A 27,046-nucleotide genomic window follows, 5' to 3' on the forward strand; every position below is an offset into this window, starting at 1 on the left:
TCACCTGCAGTGTTTGCGGACACTGGCATTGATTGACAGGGACCCGGGCACAGATTCTGGGCAGCTTCTATTGTCCAGCCTGTGCGATCTCATGAGTGTGTATGTCAAAGATGTTTCTCTGGCTGGGCTTGAATCGCCCAGACACTCTCGTCTGCATGTCGCTGTCTGTCCTAGAGAAGACATGAGGGCATGGTGGTCTGTAATTGGAAGAAAGGGCCAGCTTGGAGAAGTTACGACGATGGATGTGTGTCGATTCCTTGACATACATTACAGAAGTGCTGATCCGGCAAATAACGTAAGTTCTCATCATGGTAAAAATCCATCAAGGTGCACCCGCATCGCTCGCGACTAATAAGACTTTTAAAGCTTTGACCTTTCTAGGCTGGCACCAAAACTCCTCGCTCTCAGCATTGTGCACCCCACTCCCCACGGCTCAAAAGGTGCACTGTTCACTGCCTCAGCAAAAACGCTTGTCAACAATTACATTCAAATGCTGCCTCAATCAGGAATTTATCCTGGCTGGAGGTTCTTGCCCCGCTGTTGACCTGAGCGAGGCACTGCTACCCTGAGCCGTTGCAATCTGCAGATCCTTCTCTGCATCCAGGACGGTTGATGTGTCATCCTGACTGATGCTGTCCTGGCCTCTCTCTTTCAAGCTAGCACCTGAGGCACCGCTGCAGCTTGCGGACTGAGCGCGCCTGTGATACTCCTGCATGACCGCATCCTCAGTGCTGCTGCTGCTAGCTCCTGTGAAGCTGGCGGCGGGTGTGTCTGAACCAAGCTCTGCCCTGATCTGCCTCACCCTCGCTGCCAGCCACACTAGATGCTCCTCGTGCACTTCCATCTGTTGCACAATCACCAGTTTTCCTTCAATCAGCCATGCACACCAGCTGGCACTGTGCAACTAGTTACAAAGAGCTTCCATGTACATGACAGGTGCAATTTTCTGGCTTGTGAATGCACTGGAAGAAGAGACAGGTGGCCACTGCATCACCTGTTCCAGTGCTTGTGCAAGACCGTACAGATACTCATAGTTTGGGCCGGAGGGCCCGACAGCTGAGGCTATCTGCTGCGCAATGACCTCTGCTGGCGCCGTCCCAAGGTAATTGAGGTTCTTTGTGCGATCCTCTGAGGCGATGTACGTGAGCGCCCCTTTCACAATGGGCTCGTCACTGCTCTCCTTTCCGTACACGTTGACCCTGACCCTCAGGTCATACTGCTTCTCCCTCCACTCCAAATACTGCGCAGCAAGTTAAATCAGGACGTCTTCACTAGTCTGGAGGTTGGCAACATGAAGTAGGCAGTATTGCATTACAGAAGAGCAGAGACACATGCGACAGGTAAGCTCTGTTGATCAAGCATCTCACCTGCAGAGTGTTCTGCTGTTCCTCATAGCTGCCGGCCAGAAGGTAGGCCGCACCCCAGCAGCAATCACCAGGGCTGGCTTCTAGAGTCACCACCCGGCCTGGTGCCTCTGGAATGCCCCTGTGGTCTGTGGATCCCTGGTAAAATACTCTCCTGCAGCAGTGCATTTCCACAAAGTCATTAAACGAATTTTTCCCGTCAGGAAGATTTGATCTCGCCGTTTGGTAGGATGCCAGCTTCTTGAGGGCTTACCTGTAGTCCTTGATGTAACCTTCCACTCGTTTGCTGTACTCGAATCCTGGAACGTCAAAGAAAATCGTTGAGTTCCGCTGCTTGTCTAGAAGTAATTGGTACGTCTCAGTACACACTGATAGGCAACGAGCAGAGATCCAACATACCTGCTTTCCAGATCAGAGAGCCAAAGCCAAATATCCACACCTGCTCTTTTGAGCTATCCCCTACAATTTGCACGGTCATGATACGTGCAAGTTTGGATTTTTTTGCTGCTTTCGCACTGGAAACTCGGTTTCGAAGCAAAATTAAATTGCACATGCTGGCGCTCACCCGGCACTCGTTCACACGTGCCAAAATTACAAAGATACTCTTCCGTTTGACAGATATCGCTTAAATGAGCGTCTGTTGCAGTATGCAGGGAGAAGACGATCGTGAAACAATGGTCACCCAGGCTCCTGCATATTCAACGATCTGTATGTAGATGTTGCACGCGTGGAATGGTCTTTGCTGTTTTCAGCATGATCCACGATATTCGCAGCCCGAATTACAAACAAAAGTCTGTGAAAGGAAGCAATTATCTGATCCAGGCTCTTTTATACGAAGACGCACAGCCAAAACAGCAGGGACTGCAATTGTAATCCGTTGCAATGCCGAACACAAAACGGATACACCGTTGCTGGCAGCTGTTGCAGGCAAGGGGAATGCCAAGCAAGAGGTACCATTCCATATCCCAGGCCATAAGCGTGGCATGAGCGTGCTTCCTGAATTTCGGGAGGTCATGGCATCGCCACTGCGTCATGACCTTACCGAACTGCCAGGTGCGGATCACCTTCCAATCCTCGATGTCTCCCACCTATAAGGCTCATCTGAGTTTCTCTCAATCTCAACACCAGCGCCAGATGGGTGACGTACAGGATAACCATGTCTGCACTTCACTTGCACAGGATTGGACTACTTGTCCTCCCCAACAGGCGCTATCAAGGAAGCTCAGGAGCTGGCAGCAGCGGCATTTGGCGCTGACGCCACCTGGTTTCTGGTGAATGGCACAACTGTGGGCATCCAGGCAGCGGTCCTGGCCACCTGTGGCCCAGCAGATGCCCTCATCCTTGCGCGCAACTGCCACCTCGCAGCCTTCTCTGCTATGGCGCTCGCAGGCTGCCACCCCATCTACGTCATGCCAGGCAGGTCTTACCACATCCAGCTAAGCACGTGCCTGACAAGTCACGGTCCTTGTCGCTGTGTATAACAGCAGACCTACGTCAGTTCACTGATGCCCAGAAAGAGACCTTTGAGTGCTAGCAGCTGGATGCCACTGCAGCTGATGCCAGAAGGCCCTCTATGCAGTCGAGTTCAAGTGCATTATTCTCACGTCCAGTTCCCACTTTAAGGTAAGGAGCAGAATATTGGCCTACAAAAAGCAAAACGGCTTTCTCGTATTGCAGTGCAGGATGAAAACCTTGGCATTGCACATGGGATCACACCGGACGCACTGAGGCGAGCCTTCAGCAATGCGTCAAGCGATGGCCGGCACGTTGGGGCCGTCTTAGTGGTGTGCACCCATCGTTTTGCCCTGCAGATTTCTTTGCTATAATCACCCGAGCAGGCTTTGAAAATAGGTTCCTCTCTGTTTATTTGCCACACATGAGATATTTGCATAACTGGCTCATTGTGTGCGTGCCTGGCTGTATATGAGACATCTCAGGGGCTGATCTCATGATGTAGGTGTTGCACTTATTATCATTTGTCATGACAGGTGTGTCCGACCTATTTTGGCATAACCAGCGACATCGCACAGCTGGCGTCCATCTGTCACGAGCATGGAGCGCCCCTTCTGGTGGACGAAGCCCACGGCGGTCACTTCGCCTTCCATGCCAGCTTCCCCGCGCATGCCCTGGCTCAGGGCGCTGACGTGACCATCCAGTCGACCCACAAGGTCAGCACCTGCGCTCCCTGAGTCTGGACTTTGCTGGCCTCTTTTCCTTGTGGACTCTTCGCAATTCACTGCATTGCAGACACGGGTGCCTTTAGCAGACATAGCTTGACACAAGGCTTCACGATTCCAATCGCTTTGGTTGCAGGTGCTCTCGTCACTCGGACAGTCATCGATGCTCCATGTGAAGGGAGACCGCGTCAGCCATGAATGCATCTCCAGAGCATTGCAGACACTTCAGGTGCTGCCCCAGCTGTGAGAATCTCTTGTCATCATTTTTACGGCAACCTCTGCAGGAACACCACATCCGCATGAGCGGCAATGTGAACAGGCTGTCACAGTGAGCTGACACAACTATTGTTCTTTGCCAGTAATTTGAAGAGTGCGTGTGATGTGCGCTGGTTTAGTCATCCAGTCCCAGCTATCTGCTGCTTGCTTCGCTGGACGCAGCGAGAGCGCATGCGCAGCTGCCCGACACCTTCCAGGAGCCATTGGACGCCGCGGCGGCTGCCAGGCAGCTGCTGCGGGAGCTGCCCGGCTCTGGCCTCCTGGACGACCACATCCAGACAGGTAGAGAGCTCTGTAAAGGACCATATACACCAGCAAAAAAAACTTTTTCTCAATTCCTTGTCACTTTGCTAAGACGACTAAAACAATGCATGCACTTTGGAGATCCTATTGACGGTTGTCAGCAGTTAAATGGGATTCATGTGGTATTCTTTGAGAAAGTACTTGAACTGTAGCGGTGCCTATTCAGGCACTGATGGGATTCATGGGGTGGATCCCCTGCGCCTGACCCTTGTTGCCAACAGCCTCGGCATGAGCGGATTTGCATTGGACGATCTGCTGCAGCGTGAATTTGGCGTCTGCGCCGAAATGTCCACCGACAAGGTGCCCCCCACGTTTCATTTTTCCCTGAGCAGGAATTCCTTGAGCCTTTTCCGCATTTGGTTGAGCCCGCAACACCACCCATATCTTGCTGCTTCTCCAGATCTTTCTGCACACAGGCAGAGCCCTCCAGCCTTGCCTCGAGCTGCTAATATTACTCTGGATGCCTTCCATGCATGCACACTGGCAAGCTTGTGGCATGACACTCTTAAAGAAGCAGTACAGCTGAGTTCCAGATTTGGTGCAGACGGTGGTGTTTGCACTGGGCCCCGGGTCGAGGATGGAGCATGTGCGACAGCTGGCAGCCGCGCTGTCGTCCATCCGGGGGCGTTCCAGGAGCCCCAGTCAGCAGCGATCACAGCCGCCTTTGCAGAGTGCCGCGGCGCGCTCATCGCTGCCGGAAATGCGGCTAACTCCACGGGAGGCCTTCTTTGCGCGGACAGCGAGGTGACTGAAAAAGACGCCAGCCAATGACAGATGTAGACACTAGCTGCATATGCCCTCTACTTAAACATGGAGAAGCAGATCAATCTCAGGGAGAAGCAGGCCCCTAGTCGCGCACTGTAGCAACCTGCATGCAGTCATCGGTCTGTTGGCAAACAGTAACTTGCTAGCACGATCTGTTTTCCAAGATCCAATGCATTATAGGGGAGTGGCGCCTAGCTGAGCTGAAGTGCACCTGCAATTTTTACTTGGTTAGGTGCAACGGAGTTCAAGTGGAGCATCATATCTTGCCCAATGAAATCTGTGATGGTCTGCTCTGCAGTTTAATCTGAATACGCCAAAACTCCCGCTGCTTAGGCATCAAAGAAATGCTCGCATTGTCAAGCGATGCTTGAAGAGTGTTGGCTGCTTTGAAGAATTCCATGCTATATTGTGGCGCTATAACAGGGTGTCGGCGCATGAGGCAGTGGGCAGGATATGTGCGGAGCTGCTGTGTCCCTACCCGCCTGGAGTGCCTGCAGTGGTGCCTGGGGAGCTGCTCACGACAGATGTCATAGAAATGCTGCGACAAGTTGCTTCTGGGGGTGGAAAGGTGGCAGGCGCAGCGGACAGCAGCCTGGAAACCTTTGCGGTGATCTTGGAAGCTTCCTAGCGGGGAACAAACTCAAGGATGACTCAACTTGAAGGGCGAAAAAGGGAGGTTCTTTCATACACTGTTGCAGTCATCTCAGAGGTTCCCTAGCTCGCAACTTATGAGAAATCAAGCTCAGGATTTGAATGAATCCATCAGCAAACTGTGTTTTGGCCTGCTGCAGCTGTTCTTGAAGCATGCAAAGCATGAAATACGAGACAGCTCCAAGGATTGGAACATGGATCTTTTTCAATTGAAAGTCTCATAATTAGACACAGCGCTAATAAGAGAAGTACTAGGAAAGCATGATCGAAGTCTATCAAGGTTCTCACACAAGGCTCAGGTTACCATATTCCTTTGACTAGTGTCCTGTACAATGGGAGCTTGCTAGCTAAATTCTGCCTGGTGCTACTGGCAGCCTGTGGGGTGCCAAAAACATGCATGTGTCATTGAGCCCAGGGGCAATGCAACCAATGCATCGTTACTGCTTGGGACAAGCCATGCCACAGGCCTTCAAATCGAGGGTGGGATGAAACCATCAAGGTTGTCATGTTGCAGTCCCTGCTACGGTAGCCAGTTACATTCATGTTAAGGAGGCGGCGTTTCATGCATACAATGTGGCAGCAAATAGCTAAATGAATGTGTCGTGGATCCAGTGTGCTGCCTCATTTTCAGCTCAAATGATTGTTGAGAAAAAGGTAAGCAGAGACCATCTCAAAGTCGATATTGACAGGACCAGCACACGTTATTATGACAGTATTGTCGTATCAATTAGCCTTCATGTCAAGCTCGGTGCATAATACTCATCTCAGGAGATTGATCCCCAAAGATCAAGTGCCCGGCCTCTTAACACCCACTCCAGCTCCTACCCTAAAACAATAAACATCCCAAAAGTGCGGGAGACTCTGAATGATATCACTGGATCTTCTGCAAGCATCTGCCTGAGAAAGGGAATTGACACATATGTAAAACAACATATTGTGAACAATGTTATCGTTTTTTATTATTCAGCTATTATACAGCTGCTCAACACAAGCATTGTTTTTGGCGGACCCACTGGGCACGCCAACTGAAGGGGCAGCTTGTGGAACAGAAACCGCTGTAGCAATGAGCCTATATCACCAGCAACACATGCGCATGCGCTTTGGGATCTTTTGCTCCGGGTGCCAATATGCTGCTGCACCAAGATGGGCGTTCAGGGTACACACCTGGTTCTGGTACGGCGAGAGCAAACTGTATGACTGATGCCCATCTTTCAGAGCCGCCAAATCACCTTTGCTGATGACCTTGCTCTGCTGACTACTGGTCCGAGAATCCCTGCCAAGATGCTTGCAACTGCCGCCAAACTGATCACAACTCAACTGCTAAACATAACCTCTTACTGGTGGCCATTCCTTTCAAGAAAACTCCCACCGCTAGCGCTCTTTCCTGGCTCCTGCTATGCAGTCCTTTGCACTTGTATTAGGATTTGACCAGCATGCCCTTCCGTTCTAAGTTAGGCTCACTCTGAGTTTCAGCTTTGCCTCTGTCCTGGTGCCCTTTGCATCGCCCTCACCCTTTGCCTCACCCTTGGATATCACAGGTTTAGGGGTCGCGTCAGTCTCGTTGAGGGTTCCAAGCCAGGACCCCGTAAATTGATGGTGACCCGCCAGCCGCGCGTCTGGCTTCCCGGCAGCTGCCGCCAGATTTGTTCCCTTGTGACACGCCGTGTCATCCCACAAGCATGGCACAAACCAGTGACCCCTCGGATAGTACTTGACGCGTGTCCCATGCACCTGTGCAAGCAACCATGCAGGTGAGTTATGTCATCTGAAAAGGTGCCATGTGAGGGGACATCCATTTTTGAAAGTAATCAAGAGACACTGGCTTGCATGCCCAGACTTTTAGCCACAGGTACTAAGGCTGCCCGAGTCAGGCATGTGTTCGGGCAGGGGGTGGTTATTGAGGGTGGTTATTTAGGGTGGTTATTGAGCCAACTTCAGAAGTTTTAGTACTGCATGCCACGTGATTTCGCCCTGATGTGCAGCAGGGCGGCTCGAGGACTGTGCAGACCACCCGAACACCGCTCAATGCATGACTCAGCAGGGTGACTCACCATGTACTCGCCCCCATAAGGTGGCTGTGGACGAACGTACTCGGCCCAGCGCTTGAAGACCTCCTTGAAGACGTCCGGCCCTGTGCTTGTCAGGATCGAGCCAGAGTGCAGTGTCTTCTCGTTCGCCCTTTTCGCTTCCTGCAAGGTAGCAGGCAAGCTGCTGTGAGAAATGAATGCGTGCCATTCTGCAGGACCGTGATCATGCTTTTGGCAGTTTAATTGAGGCCTGTGATCCCCTCTTCCCCGGCCTTTTTTATGTGGTATTGGCCGTGTTGATACTATCATGCTAGACACCAGAGATGTTTTTATGCGTGCTGCTTGCAGGGCAGACTGTGCTGCCCTAGCAGAAAATCCAAATCATGATCTGGCGACACATCTCTGCTCAGCACACTCTGCATGCAAGGGAATCTGGCTGCTTTGTGTGGCCTCAAGACCACTGCTAGGCCGAGCATATGCTATCTGCTCTCCTTTTCAATCAGTCGCAATACGCCACTACAAGCCTCCAGTTGATCTGCCACATGATCTGCAGAAAACTGGCAGATCCTTTCCATGAAAGGACCTCCAGAATACCTGCATGTTCACCTGGTTCACTTGCTATTAAGTCTGCATGGGGCATGCCAAGTGCGCACCACGATCATCTTCCGTACAACAGCGTTCCAGAATGGGTGACCAGTGATGGAGGCCACCATGGCATTGGACACATCCTCCTCATTCTTCTCGCTCTGAAATACGAGATCATGGCCAGCTAAAAATGCCTCGCTGGAGCGGTAGCATTCAACGTCCAGATCCACGTACAAGCCCCCGAACGAATGCATCAGGAACGGCCTCAAGGCATCGCCTGCACAGCACACCCCATGCAATTTCAGTGCCCTAGCCGCGCGGCACGCCAGCCGTTAGCCTGCAATTGGGAAAGTTGCGCTTTCCAGGAGTTCATCCTCCTTCTTGGCAACACAAGTGTTTTTGCACCCTGTAAAATTCCCATGGGCATCTACCATGTCCAATCTGCTCAAGGTTCAGCAAGATGGGTAATGGTGTGAATCTTCTCATGGAGAGTGCGGTTGCCATGCTGCCAGCAAGGCACAGCATGTTGACCTGAGCTTATCATTGAAGGTCTACAAAGGCACACCTTGTGACACAACCTTTCTGTAGGAAAGGAAGATTTTTGTAAACCAAGGGTAGCGATTGTTCAGCAGTTTGAGGGCCGCAGCCTTGTCCCAAAACATGTAGGTCCAGTTGGCATGCTGAGCCATGCACGACTCCCTCCATTCCCTCTTCATGCCTGTGCCCAGCGCCTTGGCCTCCTCGGTCGTCCTGCAGGTAGGTGGCACATACCAACATTGGGATCTGGCCTGAGAACGAAAGCAACGACAGGAGTGGCAGAGGTGAGCATAACTAGCTGTTGTGTCAAATATGACATTTTGGTCCTAAGAGAACTGCGTGCACAGAAACAAATAGGTATTCATTGATGGACATAGATGTGATCGGGTCGAAGGACTTGCTTGAGATATTCGTCTTCGCCATCCAGGAAGATGTGGTGCAATATCCTTGGAATGCGCATGCCCCTGTCCTCTGGGACACTGCTGTAATTCCAATCTTTATGGTCGTCGATTTCGAGAAAATCGAGGGCTTTAGTGAGCATATTGTCCACTTCATCCTGCACCCAGTGAAACACATCTTGAATTCTTCTGGATCACAGTCTGAAAGTGAGCCGCGTTTCATGATCGGTCATTACACCCGTCGTTCACTTCAAGCACACACAACAAGTTCTAAATAACCTGTGCGATGCTGAAGGCTTCGTGCGGCACGGATGAATTGCGTCGGAGGTACAGGAGCAGATGTCGACCATCCCTTGCGAAGAGCACGGCAGCGGCAATGAGTATGAAGAGCGTGCATCTCTGGAGCATCCACGCGTTCTCTATTCCACAACATCCAATAATCGCCATGAAAATGTTCGTGTATATATCTGGATCCCAGTGTGACAAAACTGTTTGCTTCCCTTACATATCCTGCAAGCGCCTTCACAGGGATTGAATTCCTATTTTCCTCAGCATGAGCAATGATACGATCAATCAAGCTCTGCTGATGATAATAGTAAGGCCCTCACTGTAAGGATCCAGTTTCGCGCTTTTTGTCAAGACGAGCGGAACGGCAGAAACACGTGAGCAGACGTATCAAGATCTTTCGGAATGGTTTCAAGGGTACAACAGGGCGATCGAGAGCATTTGAAGCTGCGATAGATTCAGAATTGTTCTGAGCATGGTGCGCCCGAAGCATTGTGTCATCAGGTTGGCTAGGGCTTTGCCCATAAGTGTGGGGAGATGCCCTTGGGCAGAAGAGGTATCCTAGAGCAACAGCACAACGCTGTGACAAGCATGCAGCATGGCTCTGGGATGTGCTTGCATCCCAGCTCTCTTCATAGGAGATACAGAGTGGCTTGCTGCAGTGCACAAGTATGGCGGCCGATCATCCTGAAGCTGTCATGCAGATTGACCGTACGGTTAATCGCGTTGACGTGCATGTGGCATTGCAAGATAGCAATTGCCAATCAGAGTTTTGATTGATCGGACAAAGGTATGAGTTAATCCAATGCATATATATATCCAGCGCTGATATGCAGCCCTGGCTAGCCGCAGACTTAGCGTAGCCTGATATCATTTGTCCAGCGTTCATTACGCTCCGGTGCAAAAAAGCGTCATACTCTTATTGAGGCTATCTGGCATTATTAGTATTGGCATGTCACAAATGCTGACATCAACACCGGTCTTCCAAATACCGAACAATTTTGCTGCAATGGAACCTCAGTAAGCAAATTCAGATCAGATCTATGCTAGCAACCAAAACACCCATCATATCACTCACTGATATATCTGCACCAATGCGCAAGGAAAATACCGAGCCAGTTTTCCAAAGAGCGCAAAACCAAAGCCCAACATCACATCCTCTCTGATACCACCTCTACAGCACATTTCAGATCTGTCCCCCACAGGCATGCCGAAGCAACACCGACAACAAGTTCCCAGTGATCTTTGCCACTAGTGTACAGCTCTCAGGCAGACCTTCCTCCATGCTCTCTTATTCGCTGCCCTCTCAAATTCTCTCGCCTCCCTCCCTTGCTTATTCACTCACCCTGACGCTTAGTCAACCTCCACGAGCACCTTTGTGGGGTAGGCGCGGCGCTTGAGGGCCTTAGTAAGCGCTGTGATGTGGCTCATGGTAACGCACTTGGCCTCTGGCCAGAAACCAATGTTGCTGGTTTCATGGACCCCCCGCAGGTCCACCACTTTCAGCGCTGGCAATGACAGGAGACATGTCAGCGGTGTCGGCACCTGCGCGCACATGCCGGCAGCCGCTCCTCTCAGAATTTGAGCTTGCGGTTCTGGACTTCCGGCACCAAACCACTAGAGCAGGCCAAGCCCTTGTCTGGCAACGATGGCTACGTTCTCTTGCTCCCATGCAGATCTACCAATAGGGCTCCTATTTTATTACGATCAACAGCACTGCAGCAGTCCCAGCAATCTCGGAAGAGGTGAGCATCTCAGAGTCGGGCAGCTCCACACCAGCTGCAGACTTTGTAAAGCATGCTCTGCTCCAGCACAAGCCTGCAGACAGCCTGTCAGCATTTGAAAACTGCAGCCCGCAGCTGGCCCCCCAGAGCTGGATCATCTGAGCTCTGGATGAGTTTGATCGGCTCAAGGAGGAGAGTGCAGGCTCCAAGAGCACACCTGAAGGTCGGCGTTGAGGGAGAGGTCGAGGTAGCTGAGGCCCTTGAGCTTGCTGAGGCAGGCGGGCATCCGTGTGAAGGCGTTGTCTCCCAGGTTCAATGCTGTCAGCCGCGTCAGCCGGTCCAAGGGCGGAAGGTGGCGGAAGCCGGGCGGGTCCCCGTCGCCGCTACGGAGATCCATGCCCTGCACCGTGCACCCTTGCTTAAATCCCTGACCCTCTCTAATTATTTATGTAGCCCTGAGTTGGATCATAGCCCAGATAGCCCTATCCAAAGATACAACTCAAAGATGCTACCTTGCATTCTTGTGTGTAATCCCTGACCATGCAATTCTTGTGAGGAGGACAATCTTTGACATTCCATTCTCCTTGCTGGCTTTTGCACACATGCAGATGCACACCCAGACGGGACACTGTGTGACTGTGCGCACAAAGGAAGGTTACAATTCATCACTTTGCTGGTAGTAGTGTGGCAAGGCTGAGCGGAGGACATGTGTTGTGCGCACCTGAAGTGAGAGGACGGTGAGCGAGGTCATCTCCGACACAGCGCTGACGTTGCAGACGCGGCAGAAGCTGACGTCCAGGTTAGTTATCGGGAGTTCAGACAGCCATTGCGGCAGCATCTGCATCGCAGGAACCTCACACAATCAGTGACACAGCCATTTTTCGCCCGCAAGGTTCTTCAACAAACTGCTTTTCACGGGCTGTCAGCATGCATGTATTGGATGCAACAGGCCTGAGAAAGAGCCAAAGAATAGGGTGCTACCATGCGGGATACCAATTGCTACATTCACTGGCCAGCCTGACAATGAGGATCCTTCGCAATACTTCAGCAGGTCAATGCAAATTAGCGTTTAATTTCTATATAAAAGGGAGAGGAAGTGGCTCGTTTAGGCTAAGAGGAGCAGGCAGGGCAATCACCAGGAGCATGGTGTGCCCTCGCAGCTGCAGCGTCCGAAGCTGCTTCAGGGCCTTCCACTCGTCCGGGATGGACTCTGCTCCCACCGCCCAGGCATTCACATGCTCCTCCCCTGTCAGCGAGATCTCCTCCAGCTGCACGCAAGCCGCAGAACAGTTGATTCTGGAATCGACAATATTGGCACCTCCTTACAAATATTCAGACGCCACCACTGATATGCGGCAGCTACGCTCTGATCAGGGCGGGCACTCTGCAGCAGGAGAGGCACTTGCGGGGTGTAGATAACACTCTCACTAGTCTTGTCCAATAAAATGTGTGTTTCCTATGCACTTGAGCATCCTTCAGCAACAAGCTCCAGAAATTGAGGCCAGACTGCAAGGATTGAGAATAGATTGCTCTTATTCCTAGGCCATACTGGCAGCCAGCCATCCTGGATTGCATTGAGCAAGCCCAGGACATACACCGCCGTAATCCAACAGCGCCGGCTGGCAGGGGGCGGTATAAATACTGAGCACCGTGCCCACGGTTGATTGGGGCTTGCTTGGATCTGGCGAGTCTAACAAGGGGTAGGATTGTGGCCAGCCTTTGACTGCAGCTTGTCTGCAGGACGTACCTTGCCTTTTGGCAGAAAAGGCGTGCAGTAATAATAATAATAATAAATAATAATAATAATGCAACAGCTGGCGCGCATGCGAACGGCGGCTGACCTGGGTTAGTCGCGCCAGCTCAGCGAGGGCGGCCTTGTCGACGCGGCAATGCAAGTCCTCGATGCGCAGCACGCGCAGCCGCGGCAGGCAGCTGATGGCGCTCAGAGCGCCCTGGCCCATGCTGAAGAAGTCGTTGCAGTGCTGGATCTGCAGCTCTGAGAGGGTGCAGCGCAGCATGCCCAGCATCATCCCAAAGTGCGCCATGCTGAAGTTGTGCTTCTGCTGCAGGTTCACGAAATCGCCCTCGTCTGCGCGGCCGGCACAGATCAACGTCGTCAAGAGCCCTGGCATGCAGCATTGAAGAACAGGACAACTCCATTAATGAGTTTTGGGTGCTAAGCAGTAGCGCTCTCCCTGCATCCTTTTCTGGTGGCGCTACTCTGGCTGCCCAGTGTCTGTCGACGCAGTTGTCGTAGTGCGAAGACACTACCACGACTACGTCAACAAACTTTGGTACAGCAAGCTCAACCTGGCAAGGGTGGCTAGATGATTGTGGCCCTTGCTGTTCAGATGCCCCAGCATTGTGGAGTATGCTCTGCTTGGTGTGCGCATGGAGAGCGATGCAGACACACGCAGCGCAGAGCGCTACCCACCATGCTGAAGCAACTCCCTGCCTCGACCACATTCCACCTCGTATTTTTACGACAGCGTGTGAACCGCAGTTTAGGCGAAGCAATCAGCTGCATTGGCCCCGGCTGGCGAGGCCGCTACAAGAACTGAGCATCGTGCTCACGTGGATCTGCTGGGATGTGGCCATTCCAACATGTGGCAGGATGTTGGCAGCCTTTATTGTGCACCTTGCCTCTGGCAGGAGAAACATGCAATGGTGATATGATCAGCAACAGCTGTGCGCGTACCTGACCAGTAGCCTTCGCTGTTCATGAGGACCAGGCGACGGATGGAGGCCTGGCGTTCCTCCACGAAATGCACCATGCGCGCAGCGCTAAGCCGCGTGTGCGAGAAGGACTCCCTGAATTCCTCGTCCGAGGGCCGCCGGTCCGACCATGCAATGGGGGTGTGCACGGCCGTGATGAGCTCGTGGCCAAAGTCGATGATGACCTCGCGCCACAGCTCGTTGCTGGTCAGTGGGTTTGTCAGCACCTGCTTCCACCTCCGGCACACCTGCGCGCACATGCCAGGCTCAGGTGGTGCCAGGTGGTGCATGGTGGGGATGGGAAGACCCAGGGTGGGGTGCCAGGACGGCTATGGACAACAACCAAGCACCTTAATAATTTCGCCCCTGCCAGATATATCAGCAACAGCTAATTGACGTAAAGTTCATGCTCTGATGGTGACCTCCAACTAAAGAATTCGTGGAAGATGCTGTGCTCACCTGTGACAAGAAAGGGTACGAGCGCAGCCCTGGGTGTGGTTCTGCCGTGAAGAAAGGCATGCGGTCGTTGCTTTCGTCGAGCTCGGGCGTTGTGAGTGGCCCGATTTTCCCCAGCGCTTGGAAAATCTGCACAACAACAAGTGCTCATTTCCTGCCGGCTTTCCAAGTGCTGCACTGCAGTACGTTGGCCAGCCCCAAACAGCTTGAACTTGTCACAAGGTTCGTCAGCTACGCTTTACGTCGTATGCGTCGCCTATGCTACCTGAAGAAATGGAGGACTTGCACAAGAGAAGTCTGCAACCTTCCCTTGTCCCACGCCGTCCAGGTTTTCATATACATGCTGCCCTCAGTTACTCACGACTGAAGGCGGCCTCTCTTCGATGCATGCAATGGTATCAGCGTAGTCCAATGCCTAAGTCACCTTAGTACAGTGCTTATTGGCAGTACCCTCGGTACCCTGGCTACCGCATACCTGTCAAGGCAGCCCTAGAACCATATAGTTTCCCCTATCCTTGCCGTTGTTGTGCAGCCTCAGGCTTGCAGTGGATAAGCTGACCCGTGGCCGATAATGTACCTTGAGGACCAACTCGTCCGGCATCTGGTCGAATAAGTTTGTCTCCTGCTGCTGCAGCTGCATTCTCTTGCCCTTTTTTCGGTCCGGCACCTTCCGTCCACGCTTGGGCATTTCGCCTCTTTTACTAGACAACGACTAGTCTTGCCTAAGCGAACCCTGGATGCCTTGGCCAAGACCTTCGTACACTCAGCACTTCGAGCCTGCCTCGCCTGCTTCGTGCACTATGTTCCCAGCTCAAGAGAGTGCTGTTCTTAAACTTGTCAGCGATGGCCAATTTTATCAATTGTTCTGAACGCAGGACGTGAAGGCAAAACCCGCGAGCAGGAACGCCGCCGAGTCTAGAAAGTCCAACTGCTGACTTTGCAATGCACATCGACGTTGAGGAATTTCTTCAATGAAGAATCTTCATGCGTCCCTGATTATGAGGCTTGCTACGACACGAAATACGGTTTAGCAATGTGGTTCCTACTACTGCCACAACTATGTCAGTTGAAAGTGCTACGGGTGGTGCAAACCCGTTGTGTTAGTTGGACTGGGTAGGATGTTTCACACCTGAGGTCATTACGAGCTGATCACGACATGTATTGTACCAGAAGGACATTCACGAATTGGTCTTTTCATACTGTCGAGCGGGCAGTTTGCAAGTTGCAGGATGCCTCTCCTTCACCACTAGTTTCTCGTACAAAGGCTCTGCTTTCCGCCTCTTGTCAATTATAGCAATTCCCAAGCAAAATGCGGTGGAAAAGGCGTCATTTTCTGCACAAGAGACGTGCTTAGAACGAATACGTCTGTAGAGATGGTTGACCAGCGCAGATCACAGGCATCAGTGCAGCAACCAAAGTATGACACGTATGCCAAGCCTGTGCTGCTGTCCCAACCGGAGAAGCAGAGGACAAGCATCCACGTGAGCAGTGAAAGCCCTGACAGCGCAGCTGCAGAGGACCATGGAGCTCGCAAGGTTACTCCTGGCAAGCTGGATCTTAGCAAGCTCCGCAGCCTCTCGCAAGGGGACATCAAAGCCACCCCTGATCCTGCAGGCGCCCTGCGCGCTCCAAGGAAGACACCACCGGATCCAAGCTCAGGCTCTGGCGCAGACGTGGACAATGCAGGGAAGGAGAACCTGCTCAGCCCTGGGCGGCTAGTAAACTTGCCGAATGGCACTCCTCTGAGCCGGCATCCCTCAGATGCGCTCAGCCGCAAGGCGTCGCCCAAGGCACTTCTGGATGGCGACGGTGGCGCTTCTCAGGGCCAGATCACCATTGTGGCAGAGGCATGCCCCTTCCGAGCACTCGAAGCATCTTATGCCCTTCACTTCATCACAATAGTGCGCCTGCAAGATTTGCAATGTAACAGCAGGTACTGGAGGTCATAAGAGCCAGTTTGCTCTATAATTGAAGTGGCAAAGCAGGTGAGCATGCCAGCGCTCGACTCAGGAGAGAGCTGAAAGTGTCAGGTGTGCTTTTTTTGAGCAGGCGGTCGCGCAGTACGAGCAGAAGATCCTGCAGGGGCAGCGGCTGCGCAAGGGCCGCTTCAGCGGTGCATCAACCCCAGACGTCTCCCGCCACAACAGTGTGTGCTCCTCAGAGCACGCCACCCCTCGAGAGACCCCCCAGCAGCCCAGCGGCGTTTCTTTCACCGCCGCCGAGCCTCGCAGCAATGGGAGCGCCCCTCGGAGCAGCGTTGCGCCGGAAGCCGGCACTGCGGTGGAGGCTAGCGGGCCGGTGTCAGGCCGGCAGTCACCGGCTTTGCAACCTGAGGTGCTGCCACAGCGGACAGAAGTTGAGGACGCTCTACAGGGCAGCGCTATTGCTGCCAAGCCGGAAGGTGGAGCAATTGCAGAGACCAGCACTATCGCTGATGTGCGCAGCATTTCTGAGGAAGCACCGGCCCTAGACGAGGATGGTAGCTGTCTAGATGGTGGGGGGGCCCCGGTGTCAGCTGCCGAGCAGTCGCAGGATGCAGACCTTGACAGGGACAGCGGCTCCGCCGCTGCGCCCAGCCCCGCTGCCAGCGCAGGGGCCGCCGCGGAACCAATGCATGCAGCTGACAGCCACAGTGCACCTTGCGAGGACGTGCATGTGCTGCCGGTGAGCACCTGCGCATCCCCGGGTCCCGCAGCAGAGCCCGAGCCGAGGCGCAGACCGCATGCGGGCGCTGCCGTGGCCGGGGATCCGGCCGGCCCGGCCGCTATTCCGCCAGCCATAGCCGAGAGTGCCAGCAAGGCGGCTGCGAGCAGCCAAGGTGCAGCCGAGGCTGGACAGGCTGTGGACAGTGCAGACAGCAGTGGGAGCACGGCATTAAGGGAACAGGCAACGCCGTCAAGTGCACAAACGGGGCGGGAGGTCGATTCAAATTCGAATCTCAGCGCGGAGAGCGTGCGGGAGCCGGAGTGGGTGGCAGCGTTCCGGAGAATTGTGTCTCTCGCTGTCAACACGCCGCTCTCACAGGAGCCGGCGCCGATTGCGCGCAGCGTAGCCTCCTCTGACAGTGAGCCCAACAACCTCTTCTTGAAGTTCATCTTAAAACGTTTCATCAAGTTGCCAGACGAAGCCTTGCAAGTGGGCTGCAGCTCCGGATGGTGCACAACTGGACCACACGCAAAACGAGCATCTCCTGACACGTACACTCGTGCCTGGCAGTCAGACTCTATGGAATGTCAATTCCTTGGAAACAGAGGATGTTCAGGCACCTCGAAGCAGGCTATTCAATTTCTGAATATGCCCATGCAGCAGCGCGGCAAATCGACGCCGTTCCCGGTCCCTCAGAACCGGCGCTGAGCCCCTCTTCTGAGGTTGGCGGGTCGGCGGACGCGCGGCGAAGCGGTGGCGATGGCCTTTTCAGTCGCGGAGGCATCGGCGGCGGCAGGAATCTGGACACCGCGTTTGAGAGCGCGCTAACCGACGGCCGTCGGAAGCGGCTGCGCGCGGATGCCAGTGCACATGGTTCGGGTGAGGTCACAAGAAAGTTGCTTTTGCATGTAATTCTACAGAAACGCCTTTTATGACAATGTGATGAGAGTGCACGATATGTTGCGGTTGGAGGAGCTGTTTTTGCGGTTCAAATGCCTCTGCTCTGTCAGCCTCTTCCTTCCTTCTACTGCCGCTGTGCATGCCAACTGTGTTGAGGCACGCCCCTGCCCCTAAGCATGACATCCCATATGTGCGCCATTTCATGCAACCAGCGCACAGAAAAGCCAGCTGTGAGAAGTCAGGCTTCAGGAGGTTGCCGGGGAATCTCTGCGGGTGTCATGAACATCCCATAAAACGGGGGCGGGCTTGATGAATATCTGCACATGCAGGTTCGGTGGTGCGGGCAGCGGCAGCGGTGCAGCGGGCAGCGGAGAGGGCAACGCTGGACAGGAATGACTACTCGGGGGCGCGCATCAGCCAGGAAGCTTCCTCCGTTCTGTCTCCCGGGGCGATAGCGCTCGTCAATGGGAGGACCGCGCACTCCCCGGCAGAAGTGCAGGCTCAGCTCTCAGGTGTGCGCACATCACACTTCTTGCATCGCTGCCGCCCAGCTTGCGCTGTGCTTGCTGCGCTTATCTCATTACCAAGATTTTGCACTGACTCTGGAGAGTACAAAGAGGCTATTTGCGCCCACCACCTTTATGTCAATGTTTGACAGTCGACCTTGTGCAAGTCAGATTCTCACTTCTGGTAGTTGAGGTCATCAGGGTCAGGTGAATTGGTGCTGCAAAGCTGCAGCCTTTTGCGTGGACTATTGCTGGGTACTCAAATGGCTGCTGGGCGTTGTATGCTGCAGATCTCCTTATCTTAGTTCCAGCCCTTTTTTACTACCGTCGCTGTAGGTGGCTTTTGAAGGGATCTGAAGTATTTAAAAGCCTGTTGCGTGCAGATGTGGTGCACCAGCTGCGCTTCTGCCTGGCCAGCATGAGCGAGCAGCAGAGGCCGCTCCTGCACGCCACAGATATCCTGCAGGCTGCCAAGGTGGGGCTGCCAGATACACTCTTGCATACCCTTGCATACCCACTGTCAAAATTGTTATCAAAGATCCAGCCAGCCAATATCAACACGCAGTGGCCCCCTGTTCGATAATTGCAACTAGCATAAGCAGCATAGTATTAGATTGGGGCCTCAATGTGGGATCAAGAATCCCGGTGGGCGTGCAAGCTCAGGCTACATTGAGCCAATGCTGCAGTGATGCTCCCTGGCATCAACTGCAATTATGTGCCTGCCGCGCAAAGGAGGCGGCTGCCAGGAGCAAGCTGCCAGGAAATTGAGCACATGCCTCTGTGGCATCATTGATGGGGGATGTATCACGGGTGTGCATGTGCTACAGGTGCCGCGGAGGGACCTGGCGGAAGCCGCGGAGAAGCTGAAGGAAGCCGAGCGGCTGCGGCGATGGTCCGAAGTCGCGCAGAGCGAAAACATCGCCCGCCTCCTAGGTGCGGCTGTCAACCTCCTGGCGCAGAGCTATGGTTAGTAACAGCAGGGATGTCGAGCAAAAAGGATGATTACGGGGTTTGGTATATTCATGAAAGGAGGACTGCTCTTTCCTGCCTCTGCTGATCTCTGCCTGACCGCTCTTCACTCCTCATGCATCGTCCGCAACATTCAAGAGGTTTCCAGCGTGTATACACAAGCAAGAGAATCCACATTGTGTTTGATCTGCTGGAGGAAGATGTTGTGGACATGTGCAGGGATACTGGGGGAGATGCAGGCAGTGCAGCAAGCACGCGCAGAAGAGGTGCACTTCAGCGCTCCTGTCTGGCTGAAGCTTCTGGACAGCAGCCCCCCACAGAATGACTCCGGCCGCCTCCGGCGCTGCTGAGCGCTGCTACACTGCACCTGCAACGCAGTGCATTGCATCAGCAGCGCTTGCTGAGGAATCGGGATCCCACTGCTGTGCACATAGTGGAGGGAGCTGTGGAGGCTGAAGCCTCTCAGACTGACGCAGAACGGCTGAGATAGAAGTAAATGACTGAAGAGACGCAGCAGATGCAAGAATGGAGCCCTGATCAGTGTTAGATCATGAGGCCGCCATGCCTTGTGAAATAGTGAGTACTTCATACATGCTGATGCCAGCATGGATGACAAGGCGCTCCTTTGGGGCCATGGCCGCCCGTTGGATTCCTAACGAATGCATCCTTTGTACCATATATTGCAACGCTCATGTTTTCTCATTGTGCCATATCTGGGACATTTGTTGTGGCAAAGGAGCGCTGTGGATCAATGAAAAGGTGAAATTGTGTTTGCGCAGCTTTTTCCTGCTCGTGAACATGTTTCCTGGGTTATTTTTGACGAAATCATTGCCCGTGTCCGCACATTGCGGGCTCATGTGACACATCCACATAAGAGCAGGTGCATGCATTAATCTTAATATTTTGCCCTACATGTTTGCATGCTTTGCGAAAAGTCTGCCACTGATCAGCTTTGTACATGTAAGAGTGCCCATGTTATTGCCGAAGAGCCGAGATGCTGCTCCTTCAGCGTTTCAATCGTTCACTGGAGTTTCTTGCTCGGAGCAGGGAGCTTCAGTGTAACCGTCGCTTACTAAGGCTCACCATTCCGGAACGAAGCGACAAGACGTCTGGGTGATTCGCTCAACAGAAGTGTAGCGCCATGGGAGGATACGGTGGAACCTCTCACAGAACGATTTCTTACGCCAGAACTAAGGAATGGAAGAAGGGCCACATACCGTACAAGTGCTGCAAAGGGGCGCATATTGCGGTTACAGGAGGAGCGATCGGAATCGGGTTCGAGCTGGCCAGGGAGGCAATTGCCAGAGGTGCTGCGGCAGTGTCCCTCATTGATATTGCAGATTGCTCTAAAGCAGTATTGGCGCTGCGAGACGAGGCGGCGGACGGTGTCTCAGCCGTATTCAGGGCGAAGATTGCATCTTTCAAGGCTGACGTATCCAATTTCGACGAGGTAAGCACCCAAAGAAACAAATGATACTGTTTTCGTGCAAAGTAATTTATGATACTGAAAATGGAAGGATCACCCACTTTGTAGATCTCAAAGGCGATAGCGGACTGCGAAGCAGCCCAGGGGCCCCTGGACATCATAATCGCCAATGCGGGCATTGGACCATGCGGTGAGCATTTTTTTCCTTTGCAATTCAACGCCCACATATCCAGGTCCCCTCAGCTCACGGTGTCCCTGAGCGATCGGCCTCACACATTGCTGTGCACCAAAATGCTTTGCCTCTGCACAAATGAGGCATACTGTTCACTTCTAGCAGCCTGGCTTACACTGCCTTACCATGCAGATTTATCCCGCGTTGACTGCCAAGACTTGCCCCGGCTCTGCAGGCATGTTCTTGGAGGAGGCGGGGGTAGCACACTGGGAGAAGGTGATGCGAATCAACTTCATGGGCGTTGTGTGCACGCTCAAGGCAGCACTGCCGGGCATGGTGTCGCGCAACAAGGGCCGTGTCATTGTCACCAACTCCTCTGGCGGCTTCATGGGTGCGCGCCGCTGTGCATACAGCACCCTGCTAAGACCAGGATTTCTGGGCAGCAACCAGCTTTCCTTGGCAATTTGACCCTAAAAGTGGTGTGAAATTGTGTAAGATTGTCCGCTGTGCGTTAGGCTTAGGCTCTTGTTCAGAGGGACTGCACCAAGAGCCACGCATCATGGAGGCTGCCCCTGGCATTGCATCTACTGTGAACTTGCCTCATACCCATACCCATATGAGAAAGTTTTGGACAAGCAGCATGATCTTATCTGGAGTCCATGCTTGGTTGCTCGGGCACAGCCTAGCTATTGCAACATTGTGCAGGACACGCGCAGTGCTGCAGCATTCAATGCTGACTCACATGAGAAAGAAGCGGTTAGACGGCCTTGTTATAGTTTGCCCTGAAGAGCACATCTAACATTTTGCAGGAGCTGCTGGCATCTCCGCATACTGCGGGTCCAAATTTGCTGTGCGAGGCTTCCTGGACTCACTCAGACTCGAGGTGGACGCATTCTGCCTTGCTTCATTTCAAGCTCCTTGAAGGGCCCATTACCTGTTTGCTTGTCCTGGTCGTATTGCAAGCCCTACCAAAGAGGTCTGACATGCATTTCAAATTTTGCAGTTTGGATTTTCAAATTCAATTTCGAATTCTTGCAGCTCATCCACACCGATGTGTGCGTGCACATGGCCTGCCCGGGATTTGTCAACACCACCATGATCCGCCAGGCACAGAAGGAGGCGGTGAGTCACTTCAACCAAGCACACTTAAGAAGCAAAGTAGGACCTTTGCACAGGCGCTCGCTGCACAAGGCCTTTGACAAGAGAGCACTGGGGATGAAGGAGCACCGGGTTTGGATGTTTGATTTTTGCTCTTTGCTTTTGAAGACAGTGCACTGTGTTCTGCAGTGTTCTGCATACAAACGGGATTGTTGAAATTTCTTGATATGAACATTTCTGAAGTCAGTCATAATGACGCAGACTGAGACTGTCAAGCAACTGAAGGCCGCTTTTGTCCCAACCATGATTACTGCAGAGGAGGTAAGCTCTTCATCTTCAAACATGTTCATCTGTGAACATGCCATCAACATGGATGCAACAAGCTGCAGGCATGCATGCAAGATGATAGTTCATCTGCGAGGCAGGTGGCAAGGTACACGTGGAGGGGCGTGGAAAGGGGCCAGTATGTGATAGGTTCCCCGGACACCGGGGGAAATATGCTGATTGGCAGCAGCCTGGCAGCTTCCAGCGCGCGTTATTACCCCGCCTCGCTGGAGTTTTTCCTCGCGCCCCTCTTTGTGCTGCTGCACACGATCATCCGCAGGGCAGTCGAGGCTTCCACCAGAAAGGTCCTGACTGCTGCGGAGTTGCAGCTGCCGCTGAGCAGCGCAAAAAGCGATGCCATGGGCAGCAAGGATGAGTGACCATTCATGAGGGCACCAAATTATATATGATGAGGGGTGGAAGTAACTTGAGGAGTGAAGCTTTGTGCTGAGTCACTTGCAATTGCTTCTTCTGAGCCAGCAGCCTCAAGGGATGGTCAGGGTAACAGACTTAAAGCGCTCCTTTGGTGCTGCGTGCTGACACACGGGTATTAGAACCTCGAATCTACTCTGCATTAGAAATGTTTCTTCATTGACCTCCTTGTCTCCAGCACCAGAGCCTTTTATGGTACAAAGCGACGTCCTCTCACCAGAGATGCCGAAGCTGACAACTCACCAACCCACAAGCCCGCATGCACAACGCCAATACAATTAGTCATAAAGAACATGCTATTGCCGCATTGCTGCATCCCTTCCTGCGCTACCGGCCCTGCCATCTACAGATTCGTGTTCGGTTTGACTGCCCAAAGACAGCCAGGCATGGGCCACATGTGTTGCCAATCCACAAGAAAGCAGCTGCCAACCCTTGAAGCAAGGCAGCGCTTCCTGCTTTGCCTGGCAGTGACTGATTCCCCCGTCTTGCGCAAGTCATGCTGCTGACCGCTCCTTATCCTCTCTGTGCATTGGGAGCCTCACACCACTCGGATGGAGGGGGCCGGGTCTGGCAGCATCTCAGAAGCATCTTGGAACTCCTCTCCGTCGCTGTCATCTGTCAGTGGCCGCGAGTGCACATGCTTGAAGTGCCCCCTGGGCCGCCTGCCCTCTTCCACTTGTCCTGCAAGAGCGCGCTTGTGATCAGTCGGGTGTACTTCATCTTACGGAAGGAAAGAGAAATCACCTTCATAAACGTAAACCTATAAACGAAGGCTGCTGCAGCTGCTGAGTCAATTTGCCGATTAAATACCCCTCTGCAGCAGCTCTAGGCGCCTGTTGTTGAGAGCTTGGTGATCCAGGACATGCCCTGTCATTGATCGGTCCTTGCGAGCACCTATTCTTTGCATTGCAGATGGGAACCCAAGGTACTCACGTTCAGATGGTCCCTACAGAGATCTGTGTGTCTGGTCTTTTAATATGGGATAGGCAGTGGATTCGGTTTTCTGGCAAGAGTTTGAGAAAGGTTTCCAAATGGTGGGCATGGGAAGAGCAAGCCATCGGGCACAGAACACCCTGGGCTGTCTCTGCATAGGTTGGTACGGAAAAGACAGAGTAGAACATTCTGACGTGCATTGCAGATCCCTGGGTACGATTCCTTGAAGCTGGGGCCACAAAGAAGGGTTGTCTGCGCACTACTAATAGGCTGGCAAACGGTACACACAAAACACAGACAGAAGACATGCTTCTGTGCAGAACCCTAGGGCACGCACCCTTGAACCTGGGGGTGACAAAGCTGAAAAAGGAGATGAGGCGGTTTTTGTGCAGACCCTAAAGCGCGCACCCTTGAAGCTGGGGGCGACAAAGCTGGGTTTTCTGCACGGTACTCTCAGGCTGGTTGATGCTCTACATATAAAAAGGAGATGAGGGGGTTTTTGTGCAGACCCTAGTGCGCGCACCCTTGAAGGTAGGGGCGACAAAGCGATCGGCGAGGGAGGAGGAGTAGAGAGCGGAGGCTGCCTGGATGGATGCCAGCGAGGACCCCTCCGGGGTTGGAGGCGGCTCAAGCACCCCCGAGCCTGACTCTGATATCATACTGCCCCCTGACTCTGTCCGCCCTCTCCCCTGCACACCCCAGAGCACCCCAATGAATTGAATTTTCTGGGGCATATGACCCGTTAGAGGTGTGGTCGGAGGATCTGGGGTCCATTGCATTGTCATTGCACTAGCGGAGAAAGTGATACGATCGCGCAGAATGGAGAGATCTGATACATGTGTTGCTGGACGTACCCAGATCCCAGATGCCTAGGAAATGGAAAAAGCGTAGTGATAGTTATAATAATAATAATAATAATAATAATAATAATAATAATAATAATAATAATAATAATAATAATAATAATAATAATAATAATAATAATAATAATAATAATACGGTAATAATAATAATAATAATAATGACCCACAACATGCTGACCGCGCCTGCCAGAGTGTTTAGGAATAGGTGAAATGGCTTGCAACATTCTGCTGTAAAAATCCACAACTAGCTAGGTGCGGCACTGTGGGAGGAAACAGATATACTTGGGCCACACTGTGGCCCCACGTCCCACTGGCGCTATTGGCTCTGAGACGGCACAAAGATATCATCCAAGCTCAAATCTGCACCGCCCTTCTCTTCCCCAATCAAAATTCTCCCCGCCTTCCTACAAAGGTGCCAGATTGCCCCCTGCATCTGTCCATCACTCCAGCGGCGGTGCCTTTCCTACAGCCAAGCCACATGAAGGATCTTGTGAAGAGCAGTCTGCAGTGAAGATAACAGGGACTCACCAGCTTGGCTTCCCCGGCAGAGCCCGCGCGCGAGAGGCTTGGCGAAGGAGTCACCCGCCCGGCTGGCAAGTAGCCGGTGCTCACTGTCTTGGGGGCCCACCCTGAGCCTGATCAGGACACTGAGTACTCAGCATTGCTAGAGCGAAGAATACAGAAAGTTGGACCTAAATTGGTCTAAACAATTTTTTTTACAACCTCCTAAAAAGGAAATGAAACTTTCAAAAACAAGAGGGAAGCTTGCTGCCGTAAGCCCCAACTCCAGGGATATCAATACATCAAAGCTCTCGTGTTCTAAATTGACACCAGAAGTCCAATTTGCTGCTGCTGTGGTTGATTTGAATTTCGATTCTCAATCACACTCCGTTCGTCCAGGGCACGCATGCAGGATTCATGCGTGCTGTGCATTCAAGGGAGTGTTACCTGGGTAGGCTGATGGGAAGAGTGGTTTGGCGTCTGCAGCTGGCTGGAAAACATGCTCCTTGGGGCTGACATTCCCTCCTGTCATAACACAGTACCAACCAAGTTATGCTCCACATAAGCCAATGAAAACACAACGAAATTGGTGTTGCCCCTCAGATATGCATGTACTCAGCAGCACATTGGTCAACAACAGTAGAACCTGTCTCAATCTTTTCAATCTCTTTGATGCATGTCCTCAGCCAGCCATGTTGCCATGCATGGAGTTGCAGGAATGCGCAGAAGGGATGAAGGAGCAGGCCACGCACTTTGTGTGCCGGATGCCTGCGACGCTGGAAGGCCCCGGGGTGAGAGTGTCAGCGGGCTGGCAAGACCGCTCTGCCCTGCTTCAGCTGCAGCGCAGCACATGCATGGTCAGATCAACGCACCAGCCTTGAGAGCTTGTGAGAAAGATATCATGTGTTCCTTTTCACATCGGCCGTACGCAGCGTTCAGATGCCATGCATGTTGCTTGTTACTGTGCTCGCAGTTGGCAGATAGCACCGCGACAAGCAACACGCCAGGTACCGGAACGCTGTGATACGGTATTCCTTAGCATGAGGAGGCACAGAGCAATGCTTGGATATTTCTCAGGACGTGCCTTCTTGTAAGGACGCTGAGCTGGCGTTCCGGTGGGGAGAGGGGGAGGACCCGGGGGGTCCCCGAGACACCCATTTCGCCACCCCATCCGCCCGCGTCACTGCACCACGCACCCACACATTCCATTTTATTTCAACTTTATGTGATATGTTTGCGGTTGACAGTTGCCCCTTTCGTAACCTCTGAGTATTCTCTGCACAGTGTGTATCTACAGCAGCTCCTCAATTGCTTTGCTGTTGTGGTTATTTCTGCTAAACTGCTTGCATGGAATCCCAGTGTGTTTACTGCTTGGACTGCCGCATGGGAAATGCTACAAGCAGCAGTGTGTGCTATGGATGAGTCGCAAGGAAAGAACTATCGTGCAGGTGGCATGCAAACTTATAACTGGTACATGGCAAGTTTGATATCAAGGTACGGTAGGGCGGAGGCACACCGTCCATGGGCTCTGCCGAGGAGTCACGCACGCCGTTAAACAGGTCCGCCACCACTCCAAACGCCAGCAGCACCTGGGACTGACTCAGCACTCCTGCGCGCACATGCGGTCACATGTCAGCGCATGTGGGCACCATGCGCGGCACAATGCAACACATGCAAGCTTTATATTGACTATGCGCAAATATATGAAGTTCTAGGAAGTGGCATCTGCTGAAGGACAGTCTTCCAGCATGAATGTGCCTCTGAACAACAGGGAGGGTGATGGCATGAGCTGTTGACAGCAGCAGCGAGTGGGGACATCGCATCTCACCGCGAGCAAGCAGCAGCTCGAGAAATTTCCGCATGCACTGCCTGTGCCCTTCCACGCCCTGCTGGGATGCAAAAGCCCTGATTTCTCCCTCCAGGACGCTCCTCAGCGCCAGAGGTGGAGCCTGCAGCATGCAAACTTCGTTTCTGACCAAGGCAAACGCGCTTCACGGCCAATTTGAAAGACTG

The 27,046-nt window shown here is 53.0% G+C and overlaps 7 protein-coding genes across 7 annotated transcripts; 3 read left to right on the plus strand and 4 right to left on the minus strand.

Moving 5' to 3' along the window:
* Positions 1-904: 904 nt before the first annotated feature.
* COCSUDRAFT_18395 (ChaC-like protein) lies at positions 905-1,842 on the minus strand (the record flags this gene model as incomplete). The annotated part of the gene is made up of 4 exons (XM_005644941.1): positions 905-1,240; positions 1,368-1,518; positions 1,618-1,663; positions 1,764-1,842. 4 exons carry the CDS (start codon positions 1,840-1,842, stop codon positions 905-907), a joined length of 612 nt encoding a protein of 203 aa, XP_005644998.1.
* Positions 1,843-2,347: 505 nt separating this feature from the next.
* COCSUDRAFT_37761 (PLP-dependent transferase) lies at positions 2,348-5,513 on the plus strand (the record flags this gene model as incomplete). Its single annotated transcript, XM_005644942.1, has 9 exons — positions 2,348-2,417; positions 2,544-2,780; positions 3,042-3,148; positions 3,353-3,532; positions 3,678-3,770; positions 3,937-4,099; positions 4,287-4,420; positions 4,665-4,864; positions 5,309-5,513. 9 exons carry the CDS (start codon positions 2,348-2,350, stop codon positions 5,511-5,513), a joined length of 1,389 nt encoding a protein of 462 aa, XP_005644999.1.
* A 1,469-nt stretch (positions 5,514-6,982) lies between these two features.
* On the minus strand, positions 6,983-9,261 carry COCSUDRAFT_57606 (hypothetical protein; the record flags this gene model as incomplete). The annotated part of the gene is made up of 5 exons (XM_005644943.1): positions 6,983-7,267; positions 7,588-7,725; positions 8,217-8,425; positions 8,714-8,898; positions 9,248-9,261. 5 exons carry the CDS (start codon positions 9,259-9,261, stop codon positions 6,983-6,985), a joined length of 831 nt encoding a protein of 276 aa, XP_005645000.1.
* A 1,460-nt stretch (positions 9,262-10,721) lies between these two features.
* COCSUDRAFT_57607 (RNI-like protein) lies at positions 10,722-14,951 on the minus strand (the record flags this gene model as incomplete). The annotated part of the gene is made up of 8 exons (XM_005644944.1): positions 10,722-10,913; positions 11,310-11,492; positions 11,814-11,930; positions 12,229-12,360; positions 12,934-13,181; positions 13,791-14,055; positions 14,267-14,392; positions 14,841-14,951. The coding sequence occupies 8 exons, from the start codon at positions 14,949-14,951 to the stop codon at positions 10,722-10,724; spliced, it is 1,374 nt and encodes a 457-aa protein (XP_005645001.1).
* A 685-nt stretch (positions 14,952-15,636) lies between these two features.
* On the plus strand, positions 15,637-20,118 carry COCSUDRAFT_67373 (hypothetical protein; the record flags this gene model as incomplete). The annotated part of the gene is made up of 7 exons (XM_005644945.1): positions 15,637-16,164; positions 16,313-17,327; positions 17,570-17,788; positions 18,139-18,321; positions 18,699-18,790; positions 19,143-19,248; positions 19,504-20,118. 7 exons carry the CDS (start codon positions 15,637-15,639, stop codon positions 19,632-19,634), a joined length of 2,274 nt encoding a protein of 757 aa, XP_005645002.1. The 3' UTR covers positions 19,635-20,118.
* A 307-nt stretch (positions 20,119-20,425) lies between these two features.
* COCSUDRAFT_57609 (NAD(P)-binding protein) lies at positions 20,426-22,684 on the plus strand (the record flags this gene model as incomplete). Its single annotated transcript, XM_005644946.1, has 7 exons — positions 20,426-20,438; positions 20,541-20,734; positions 20,819-20,900; positions 21,118-21,273; positions 21,692-21,765; positions 21,921-22,004; positions 22,406-22,684. The coding sequence occupies 7 exons, from the start codon at positions 20,426-20,428 to the stop codon at positions 22,682-22,684; spliced, it is 882 nt and encodes a 293-aa protein (XP_005645003.1).
* Positions 22,685-23,274: 590 nt separating this feature from the next.
* Positions 23,275-26,991, minus strand: COCSUDRAFT_43900 (hypothetical protein; the record flags this gene model as incomplete). Its single annotated transcript, XM_005644947.1, has 7 exons — positions 23,275-23,417; positions 24,193-24,358; positions 25,061-25,167; positions 25,481-25,558; positions 25,786-25,869; positions 26,550-26,642; positions 26,862-26,991. The coding sequence occupies 7 exons, from the start codon at positions 26,989-26,991 to the stop codon at positions 23,275-23,277; spliced, it is 801 nt and encodes a 266-aa protein (XP_005645004.1).
* Between the last annotated feature and the right edge of the window lie 55 nt (positions 26,992-27,046).

The sequence above is a fragment of the Coccomyxa subellipsoidea genome, assembly GCF_000258705.1.
Source record: "Coccomyxa subellipsoidea C-169, whole genome shotgun sequence".
NCBI classification, from domain to species: domain Eukaryota; kingdom Viridiplantae; phylum Chlorophyta; class Trebouxiophyceae; family Coccomyxaceae; genus Coccomyxa; species Coccomyxa subellipsoidea.